The sequence below is a fragment of the Anoplolepis gracilipes genome, chromosome 14 (genome assembly GCF_047496725.1).
Source record: "Anoplolepis gracilipes chromosome 14, ASM4749672v1, whole genome shotgun sequence".
Classification (NCBI taxonomy): domain Eukaryota; kingdom Metazoa; phylum Arthropoda; class Insecta; order Hymenoptera; family Formicidae; genus Anoplolepis; species Anoplolepis gracilipes.
The window spans coordinates 10,079,070-10,091,434 of NC_132983.1; the positions used below are offsets into that span (position 1 = coordinate 10,079,070).

At 31.5% G+C, this 12,365-nt stretch overlaps 1 protein-coding gene and 1 pseudogene across 2 annotated transcripts in view; both read left to right on the top strand.

Moving 5' to 3' along the window:
* Positions 1–12,365, top strand: part of Cow (Proteoglycan Cow) — a 283,890-nt gene that overhangs the window by 245,408 nt on the left and 26,117 nt on the right. For both annotated transcript variants that reach the window (XM_072906664.1, XM_072906663.1), the window contains exon 8: positions 5,944–6,103. In XM_072906664.1, coding sequence (XP_072762765.1) covers positions 5,944–6,103 — 160 coding nt within the window. The remainder of the gene's footprint in view (positions 1–5,943; positions 6,104–12,365) is intronic.
* LOC140673510 (uncharacterized) lies at positions 454–1,758 on the top strand (annotated as a pseudogene).

Here is a 12,365-nt window from a genome sequence, read left to right on the forward strand (position 1 = left end):
ACTTTCTATGCGTGAAAAGTGTATGCGTGGATACAGTGGATTCCACCCTCCTGCGGGGGGTTCCACTTTCAAAAAAAATAACCTAACCCAACCTATTTGTTGTGTGGGGATGAAAGTGTATGCGCGAATACAGTGAGACTATATTATATATGATATTATAATTAATATTGTATGAGGTTTATAGTCTTTATCGTTGTTTTTCTCGAAAACTATCACTCGTATAATAAAAATGGATAGGATATAAAACGTGTATTTTGAAGAGACTTACAACTTTTATTTAAAACATTTTTTTAAATTTTCAATATTTGATAAAATAATTGGAAAAAACGTCAATTTTTAACAATTTTTGTATGTAACTTTTTAGTAAACAACAAGCAACGGCTAAAACCTTTTAAGCCGTTACTGAGGGTGATGACAACATATGTCAAGGTCATTGACTTCTGAAAGGGGTGACCTTATGTGAATATTTATCAATATTTTATTATACAATATAGAATTGAAAATGTATATAATTCGGACCAAAGTGGATTTCAATTAGAATTTCATTCCGATCGTTCACTGTCACCTATTGGCACTAAAAAAATAGAACGCATATTACAATTCATATCAGCAACTACACATAGTTATACTATACAACCTATTGTTTCAGTTGATGGTAAATTATTATCGCCTCTTTTTATTGTTTTAAAAGAATCTACTGGAACATTTAGTCCAACGGTAAAAGAAACAATGTTTAAAGAAGATAATATCTTTGTCATGGCATCAAAGTCTGGAAAATTAACATCGCATCATTTTGAGATCTGGATAAAAGAAGTGTTTTTTCCAAATGTTGGGCCAAAATCAGCTTTATTATTAGATTCTTGGACTGGTCATTGTCCGGATATAATTTAAAAAAACAAACCAGATTTTGTAGAAAATATTAATTTGTTAACTATACCAGCTAGAACAACGGGAACAATACAACCTTTAGATGTATTCGGTTTTCGTTTATGGAAAAATTTTGTTAAACATTTTTCGGATACGTTATGCTTTTAGATCTTGAGGTCAAGCTTCATTCAAGAAACAATATTTTAAAATTACAATCATTAACAAATAATCAATTTTCATCACCGAGGTTTAAAAATTTATTCAAATATGCATAGTATAAAAGTGGTTATTTAGAAAAGAGACCAGGAGAATTTGATACACCAGTAGATTTTTGTTTCAAAAATAATTTAAAATCAACATGCAATATTTGCGGTGAAGTTGCTGTAATTGCCTGCGCATGGTGTAAAAAATCCCTTTGTATAAATCATTTCTTTCACGATCATCATCTTTGTAACCGATATGAACCATGAATATTTGTTATTCTTGTATGCAATAATTATGTACGCTATTTTATGCATACTTATGTAATATTTCTATATCATTTATTATAAGACAATGCATATTACATTTTTCTTTAGACTTTAAGAAATTAAATATTATAAAATAGAATATCTGATTAGTAAAATACTCTATTTCTTTTTCATGTATGTAATATATATGAGTAAGAATGTTATCTTGCTATTTACATTTTCGACACAATAATGCATACATGTTTTGCTGCATGCGGTTGTAAATAAAACTATATTGCACCAACTTATCTCGCAGTTGCGTAAACGCATCTGTTTATTCATAGAACTGAATCATTTAATCTATTAATCTCCGCATCCCGTCAAAGATTTTCCTTGTTCGACTAGTTCTATTTTTAATGTATAAAAACATTATTTTTCTTATGCAAATTATATATTTATTGTCACATAACATATATATTAATTATTTATATATATATATATATATATATATATATATATATATATATTATATAATTGTAAATTATACAAATATAATTGCTATAATTTATAAATGTATATTCTCATAAATTATTTATTGATAATTTATTGATCATTTTTGAAAAATCGGATTGCACGGTTTTAAAGTACATGAAAAACCATAAAACTTTTATTTAAAAAATTTTTTTTATGTCTTATTGTTTTGGCGGTATTCGCTCAGAAATGTAAAAATTGATTTTTCTCAAGAGGGTGTTTCACCCCCTTAACGGGCGTATGGGCACTTATAAAAAAATACGTGTCTCCTATTTTGACCTAGACTACAATATAGTCAAAGCTTATTAAAATCGGAAAGGGACATTTCCAACCCTTTCCTTGTCAGTACATGGTCTATAAGCAATCAATTGTCAGGCAATAGTTCGAAGCAGTTGCCCAGCACAGAAATATGTCTATTTCCAAACCTGGTGACACCTGCGCCCTAGGAACAAATCTAACGGCCGCTTCCGCCACTAGAAAACTCTCACGGACATCTCCTGTATTTCTTATATCGAACATATACAACAGTAAGTTTGTACAAGCTTTTTTCTTTTTGTTAGCTTCCCACAAATATACCCAGTGTCGATTCCCTCGATTTACCGCTCATTAAAGCTCAAAAGGCGTAAAAACTTTAATCGTTAGAACGATTCCGAACGCGTGCAAAATGAACATGGCCATTCTGAAAGTGGCCATTCTGAACGTGGCTAATTTTAACGTGATTAAATTTAACAGTGGCAAATTCGAATGTGGATAATTTAAACGCTTCCGTATTGAGTAAAAGACAGAATTAAAATACACATTATGATAAAAAATGCCAAGGCACCGGTCCCTGCATTTAATTAAGTTGCATAAAAGGAAGAATAGACCATACCACTCCTTCAACACGGAAGTCCTCCTTAAATCCGACACTCTCCTCTCCCTGATCCCCATCTCCTGCTCATTGTCCTTCAGGAGCGTCCATCTCCTCCAAAGATTTTTGGGACCTCATAACTGAGATCTTTGAAAATTCGAAATCTTTGAATTTATTAATAATCCTTAGTTTTTGCCTCTTTTCTGTTACACACATACACACACACACACACGCACGCACGCACACACGCACGCATGCACGCTACAATAAATAATGATATGTTATAATATAATAATTTGTAAAACAAACAAAATGAAAAACTAAATATAATTTCAATAATACATTTAAATTTTTATTATTATGAATAAATTGGTAATTTTAAAAAAAGGGAAAAATTATACTTTCATTATATATTCATTATAAATAATTTCTCTTTCCTCCCAGTCGGAAGACCATACTTGGTCTTATCCCAAGTAATAAGAATTAGATTCCTTTACCAAAAAGGACCGACGAATGAATGTCCGAAATATAACAGTTCAGAACGATATTTCTTACAATTGACCTGTTTTTCGGGCATGATAATTCGTTCGACTTGAGACCTACATCGGTCAACCCATACGGTAAGGAGCTATCTGTTATGTTCTTTCTATGACTCATTCTTCTTCAAGTCTGAACGTAACACGCACGCGCGCACATACATATATATATATATATATATATATATATATATTCTTTGAATCAAACAACTTTTGTCTAAAACATTTTTTACCATAATGCGTATTTTAATTCTGTCTTTTATTCGATACGGGAGCGTCCAAATTATCCACGTTCAGAAAAACCACTTTGGCCACTTTAAATTTGACCACGTTAGAATTGGCCACGTTCGGAATGGTCACGTTTGAAATAGCCACGTTCGAAATGGCCACATTCGTTTTACACGCGTTCGGAATGATCACGGAAAATATTGCACGGAGTTCGAAATGGCGACGTTCGAAATAGTCATGTTCAGAATGGCCACGTTCTTCGTTTTACACACGTTCGGAATGACCACGGAAAATATTGCACAAAGTTCAAAATGGTCACGTTTGGAATGATCACGTTCGTTTTGCTCACGTTTGAAATCGCCACGTTATCGCTACGTGGCTATGTCGAACATAATTATTCCAAACGTCCAATGGCCATTCCAAACGTAGCCAATTCTAACGTGGTCAAATTTAACGGTGACCATTCCGAACGTGGGCAAATTGTATCCACTCTTTCGGTTGACTTTACAATGACGATTTGAAATACTTCTCTTCAACGAGTGACTGCCCGATGCAGTTTATTTCTGTTTAACAATTGACGACTGATCGACTGTCCGATTATTATACGACTGGTCGGATACTGATTTATTGCCCGAATATTTATCAATTGCTCGAAAACTTATCGTCTGCCCGAATACGAATTGACTGTCCGAATATTAATTGACTGCCCACCGCTTAATTGCAATGAGTGGTTTTATAGCCTGTGAATTGGGCAATTGTTCGGAGAGGATCACCTGGCAATATGACCAAATATGGTCAGGTCGTCACATTTCTGGTGCGTCCTGGTGCAAGAAAGTTCAAAGTCGAAATTCTTCTTGCTTACACTTTTGTGTAATTTAGCAATACCAGGACCGCTTCCTGGTTTTCGCGCTCCTGCACGGCTTTGGACCCTTATTCTCGAAACTGTGAAAAAAGTATCGCATGCGAAAATTACTCTGTGCGATCCTTGATTGGTGTATACTTTTAGATGCACCAATCAGAAATCGCGTAGAGTCATTTTCGTATACGACACTTTTTTCACGGTTTTGAGAATAAAGGCCCTGATCTCGCATGCGGTTCGCTATGTCAGCGACTCATTGTTCTGATCGTGATACTACTTTAATAATTATTATATATATGTTATATATAGCATACTTTAATAATTATTACATATTTCTATAGTATATAGCCTTTAGGGCTATATCATACTATATTACATATTATACAATATTTATGACTGGAAAATTATAATTGACGATTCACAGTACTAATATTTATGCAATAATATTTCTTTAAATTAAACAAAACAAAGGCAATCAAGAGCCAACGCAGGTGGAGGGCGTGAAAAAACTTCTCTCTCGATTGTGTTGGGTGTAAATCAACTATATTTTCTCAAATGTTTCGGACTCTTTTCTTGAGCCTTCTTCAGTGTACAGTGTCTTTAACAAATAAAAGAATAATAATTAAAAATGAGATAGCAATAATATAACAGAGCAAAAGTGAAAAAAAATGAAAAAGATTTAACTTACATCATACCGCCATTAATGTACCGCGATACGTCACGTCATACTCCAACGTCTATCCAATGTAAACCGTCTTCTACACGGTGCCAAACACAAGGATAAATGCATAATGGGATCACAACTTATATTGATTAAAAAATTCAAGTGCGAGATTCGAATTAATTTTGAAAGAGGCAACTTGGATCGACGAAGGGTCTAGATCGCACGAATGCACGCATACGAATGACAGACCGTAACGAAAAATTCAAACGGTATAAAGCATGGAAATGTCCTTACGCCGATAAACAATAAATAAATAAATAACACAAGGACAAATATCAAAATAGTGACGCGTTAAAATTTAAAATTTTTAAATTTTAGATAAATTATCAATAATAGATAGGCAATAATCTTTCTAATACTTATTGTTAGTTTTATTGGATCCAGGTTAATATATATCATGTTCACCAGGCGTATTTCTTTTTTACCGTATTTTTTTCGCCACATCATGACAACATGTTCGATTTTTATTGCGTTTTTGTCGTCACATTATAACAGCAGATCATATTTGATTTCTGCCGTATGTGTGTCAGTTTGATAACCAACTTTGCTCGATATTTAGTATATGTATATTTATTTGTTGTCACGACGTAATAACAAATAATGCTCGATTTTATCTGGTATATTATATCGACAAGTCGTGTTGTCAGATATTAAATTTAATGAGAAAATAACACTTCGAAATCTACTACAAAATCAAATGAATTTGTTGGCATACTGCTAGCATTTTTATTATTTATATTTGATTATATAAACTTTTTCCCGAATATAATAATGACAATTTACAAATTTACTAATTCTCTTTTGATTGTATGTATGTGCATATATATTAATTATGTTTTGTATTATTTATAATTATAGCTAATAATATTTTAATAACAAAACATATCAAACGATTTTAGGTCACTTTCCTATCGGTTGTCAGAGCGAGGTTAGATGGATGTTTGGACATTTGGACAGTGACAGCGATAGCCGACTTTCACTCTCCGAGTTGTATGGTCTGGAACATGACCAGAATGAACCGTGTCTGAAACCATTTCTGGATGGTTGCGATACGAACAGGTAAAGATTATGTATGATTTTTTATTTGCGCAAGGAGAGATGTTTTGCGATCATATGCAATATATGCATATACAGGGTGTCTCATAACTAACAAGTCAACGCTCGTGAGCGGGTAGAGCGGGTTAAATGGAATAGAAAAGTCCTGTATCATTTTGCGATTTTCAGAATAATTATTGAGAAATTAATTTACAAAGATCGACAAATCCGGCGCGAGTATCAGCCTGCCGCAAAAAAGATGGGGAGAAGGACGGTCGCTAAGCGCGCGCGGCGTAAATAGGCGTCATTACCTCACGGTTACCAGGGGCATAGACGAGAAGCGTTGATAAGAACAATAGATTAGCGATTATTATTTAGCGACCGGCCTAGCGTGGGCCGTCCTTCTCGCCATCTTTTTTGCGGCGGGCTGATACGCGCCAGATTTACCGACCTTTGTAAATTAATTTCTCAATAATTATTTTGAAAATCATAAAATGGTACAGGACTTTTCTATTCCATTTAACCAGCTCACGAGCGTTGGCTCGTTAGTTATGAGTATATAATTGCATCTAATTTACTTTTGATATTTTTATTGTGGCATATTTCAACAATAAACAAACAATGAATGAAATGAGATCGATGGATGAGTTTATAATATAATGATACATAGATATATTTTTCAAAATATTTTGAGATAAATTTTTGAGATTTTTTGAGAGAAATTAAGAATTATTTTGTATATACATATTTTAGTACGTATATTATAAATAAGAAAGAAGAGTTTAAAAAATAAAAATTATAAGAAATACAACAATTATCATATTATTGGAAAAATGATAAGATGCTAATTATAGACGTAAAAAATATATGGAAAAATTAAATATATAAATATCAATTTAGAAATAATACTGTAAGGATTGTATTAATATACATACAGGATAATATACATACATACACTCCTCCCCTACAGAATATCTCTCCAATATTAATTATAGCATCTTTAATATTTTTAAAATCGCAAAAATTAGAGAAAAATTTTTCGAATATACAAGATGCTGCTATAAAATAATTAGACTAAAATTATATAAAATTAACCAGTTCACTAATAATGACTCATATATGAGTACTCTGAATAGCTCTGCCAATTTTTAACGGATTTTTATTAACGTTTCGTAAAGTGCAATATTTTCCCATTATTTTCCTCTGCTTTTAAAACAATTTCTTTAGCACTTGGCTAACAAACCAGATATTAAATATGTAAAAAACAATAAATATGTAAAAAACAAATTGATTAATATTACAATGGATAAAGAAATCGAATGTATTAGTAACTTAAAAATAATACCTATAAAACATTGAGCCTAACAGAGGGTTAATCTTGATGTACCTATGTTTTTTGGGTCCCTGACTATGAATCCAGAATCAAATTTGAAAAATTCATAATGGTGAATCCAAGATGGCTTTTAAATTAATGGTATTTCATTATAGATACTCTGTTATTAGTTTGTGAAATATTATCACGACCCCAGAGTGCGTCATAAGCTACAGTAGGATTTTACACTTCATTTTTTATTTAAAAATTTTTTTTTTGTATTTAATGTTTTTTATATTTTTAATTTTTTGTTTTTTATTTTTTAATTTTTTTGTTTTCTCTCTGATTTAAAAATTTTTTATGCTTGTTTTCTGAAACATTGTTTTGTGATTGTTATTTTGAAACTTTTTTTGAGAAATAAAATTTATTATAAGAATTTTATGATTTTGTGTAATAATTCTTGAAACCAGGTATCATGCATAATGGGACTCCACAATTCTCACAGATAGTATTTCCCTATTTTCTTTTATCTTGTTTTTATCATAGCATATATCTCTTTCTAACACTCTAATTTTCCTCAAGTTGACTTAAAATATCTTCCGAAAAATCGGATCGGATTTTCTAATTCATATTTTTTGTGATGAATACGTCTTATCTTTGCAATGTTTTTCAAATAATTTGATTAATTTCAAGCCGAAACTGCAATAACACCATTGTTTTCCCAGGATGAATAGCGTTATATTATATATTAAAAAAGTATTGAAAATTACGATAGTGAGTAGATGAAAATAAATCTTGATATATTATTTGACTTACTGTGCGCTAAGAACAAATAGATTGGTCTAATAAATCGACTCCTCCCATGTTATTGTTATACGACAATGCAATATTAGGTTTAATTGGGTGTTATTATTGATCGACCAAACTGGTTTAATTAAGCTTTATACTTTTATTAGATGTTTGGTAGGCTTAACAATCGACGATGTTTTGACCTTTGGTTTAGGTCCTTTTCAAGTCTAAAATTAAAAACATATCTGAGTTTTTCAATATTTTAGTTAATTAACTATGATGACAACCATGGATGCTCTTTTATGTTAACATTAAAAATAGTAAATCAGCATACCTTTCACGACATAATAAATCAAGAAGTTAAAAAAATTTTTTAATGATTTTAAGATTTATTATGTCGTGAAAGGTACGCTGATTTACTATTTTTAATGTTAACATAAAAGAACTTCCATGGTTGTCATCATAGTTAATTAACTAAAATATTGTAATATCATTTCTGTTAATTTGTACGCAATGAAATCGTCACTCAGATATGTTTCTAATTTTAGACTTGAAAAGGACCTAAACCAAAGGTCGAAACGTCGTCAATTGTTAAGCCTATCAAACATCTAATAATAAAAGTATAAAGCTTCATTAAACCAGTTTGGTCGATCAATAATAACACCTAATCATTTTCGTCACTGGTGACATATAATTTTATCAATTGGGTTTAATTCTTGCTTCAGCAGTACGGTAATCTATTTTATTGGATGTAATCTGAAGTGAACTTATTGTCGGCAATATTGTAACCAATTTCTTATCTTTCCACGCGATAAAACACATTTGAGGTGTACTCAAGAATTTCATTTCACCTATTTTCAATTCGGTACTTATTTTCGGCATATACTTGCGATTCATTCTAACTGTTCCACATAATTCATCTATTCATCATGTAGTCGCTTGAAGCCAAGGTGAATTGTATCAATTATCGATATATGTATAAAGAACGACTCTGCTTACCTAAAATTCCAAGCAAATCAAGAACAACGTTTCCCCTAAAGGAGATTGTTTATCTTGAGTATTTGTATCCTGTCCAGTATAAATTTTGAAAATGTATACATATCCGTTTTTTGAGTCACAAACTTCATAAAATTTGATGCCGAATTGTGCTTTCTTATTATGATTGAATTGTTTGAAATTCAGGTGACTGTGCCACTGCATAAAAAACTCATCTATAGAAATATTCAAGCTTGGTCTGTAAATATAATAGATTGGAAACATTCTAAATAATAAAAAATTATAGGACGAAGTTTTGCATTTTTTATCTGAGTCGATTTCGTCATTTATTAAATGCAATATCGATAGAATATTTTTGAACCTCACAAGACTCTTGGAAAAAATTGGAGTTTCAATGATACTTTCACGAGACCAATTCATAGAAATGGTTAGTTTTTTATTATTTTTTTTATTATTCCCAATAGAATCAATAATGCATGGAATGTATACATTTTATCGTCACTAATGTCATCGTAATGTAGTATTCTTGACTTTGGTTTTAACTTCCTAAATTCTCTCAATTTTTTTATTTTTTGCTCTTTCTATACAGGATGAGCCATTTAACTTGAAACAGCCAAATATCTCGAAAACTATAAGAGTTATAAAAAATGGTTCAAATAAAAGTTGATTTCGAGGGGGGTATAAAACGATGCCACTAATTTGACCTTGAATAATTGTTTGAAGGTCACATTAAGGGTACCTTTAATTTCTTAAGTGGACCCCCAATTTTTCATTGCACATTCTTGTAGCTTACCTTTTCAAAACACTATAATAAAGTATTTTTTCATTAAATACCTTGCAAGTTATGAAGCTCAAAAGTTACAATATTTTTACATAAAATACAAAATATCTTATAAAACATTTAGTTTTTGATAATCTTATCTTAATACTTATGCACAGAATAATGAGACGGATCAATTGGTGTAAAGAAAACACATAGTTGTCTTAAAAAAATATATATAAATTTGCAACGACCAGTTACATATTCTTGTTGGTCTGTTATTTTGAATTTTGATCATGGATTTGTTATTAATGATATAAAAAAGGCCTTATAGATAACCTTTCATGTAAAACACGAAATTATTGGTTCTCACCAATCAGTTTTAACACAAAATGTTGATTTCGGGTCTACCAGTGAACTAGTTAAACAATAATCGTATTAATAAAATTAATTTATTTTATTCAAAATATATTTGTTAGACACAGTGATAGAGTGTTTCAACACGGTCAAACAGTGAATAAATTAACTTCTCGAGGCTCTTTTTTTAAAATTATTTCAATGTACAGCAGCTGCTTGAATCGCCAGAATATATCGTAGTGAGTTTTTTTTCATTAGAATCTTCGATTTTGAACACAGATAATAGTCACAGGATGTTAAATCAGGTGAATATGGCAAAGTCAACCGCTATAAGTGTTTCAAGCAAACGATTTCTTGGTTGTCTATTAGTGCGTATCAAGAATAAATCTCCCGTTTGTTCAAATCATCGTGTAAAATGTTGCGAATAGTGCTTTTAGAAATGTCAAATTCTTTCGTTAACATTCTCATAGTGGTATTTACATCATTTTCAATAATTTACATACTTTTTCTATGAAATCCTTATTGTCATTTTCGCAATCATCCTTAAATCCAAAACACTTAGAAACTTATGTAACATAATAGGCATGTATCATCTTGCTTCAACATTTTATATGTTCACATCACATTTACCCCAAATTGTATATAGAACTTGATATTCATTCTTTACTTCATTGTGTTTTTGTGTAACATCAAATTTTTACTGACTTGTTTTGATCGATATTTTATAATGTATGTCTGACGATAATGAAATTTTTATAGTTGATAGAGAGCTTAAACTTTAAAACAGCTATTCATTAATAGCTAGACCTCACAAGAAAATTAAGAAAAAATCAATCTCGTTACTGATAGATATTTATAGTTACTTTGTAGGTTGCACGGTAGAAAGAAACTCTGAATATATGATGATAACAATTATTTATATATAGAGATGTAAAGGTCACTTCTGTTTTTTCAACTAAATATTATATGGTAAATATTTAGAATAACAGAGCCAGCTCCGATTGCGTTGACCTCGACATATGTTATCAAGGTCATGATCCTGTATAACATCCAAAAGGTTTTAGCCGTCACTCGTTGTTTATTAAAAAGTTATCGACAAAAAACGTTTGAAAAATGTGATGTAATTTTTCGTTCTTCTTGAAAGTAAAGTAACATTTTACAATGTATAATAATAACTTTACAGTAAACGCATTTGTTAATTATCATTGCACGATATCACAGAGGTTTCAATATTTCATATATTTCAAATATGTATAGGTATATATGTGTTTGCATGTATACGCATCTGAAGCACAGAGCAATATGTGTTGTCCTTTGCTTTCTGTTTTGATTTCTTCTGCCATCACACACACACACACACACGGGGGGGTGTAAGGGGGGCCTTCGGCCTCTCCCACCCGCACCCATCCCATCTACCTCGCTTCACATGTACATTGCAAACAAAGCAAAGTTCACATGAGTTTGCAACTTTCCAATGCAATGTACATACATGGAAAGCGAGGTGAACAGCGTGGGTGCGGGACGGGGGGTCTGAAGGCACCCCTTGCATCCCCCCCGTGTGCGCGTGTGTGTGCGTGCGTGCGTGCGTATATTATGAAAATATTGTTTCATCTTTTCAGAAATACACCCATAATATGTAAAATGGTTTGGTTAAAGCAGAAAATAAATTGTATTTAACTGTTTGTGGTTAAAGTAGAAAATATTTTGAATTTTTAATAAAAAAAAAAACTATTATACAGGGTGTCCCGAAAATGCCGGTAAATATTTTAATGGCAAGTTCTTTAGAACATTTTAAGACAAAAAATTTAATACAATGTCGAGGCTACAATAGTTTTCAAACTGGAAGCAATTATATTTCACGAATGATAGAGCTGAAATTTCGCGCTCTCAGGTACGGAAAAATAACAAGTGATAATATAATATTCATAATATCGTGAAAAGAGCGCTATTGATAGGAGCACTTTTATTACTTGTTATTTTGCCGCACCTGAGATCTGATCCCCATCACGTCCACGTCGTTGATCCCAGGTAGCGCCGAGAATGGGGATTCAAAAGTAAGTGCCATGCATGTA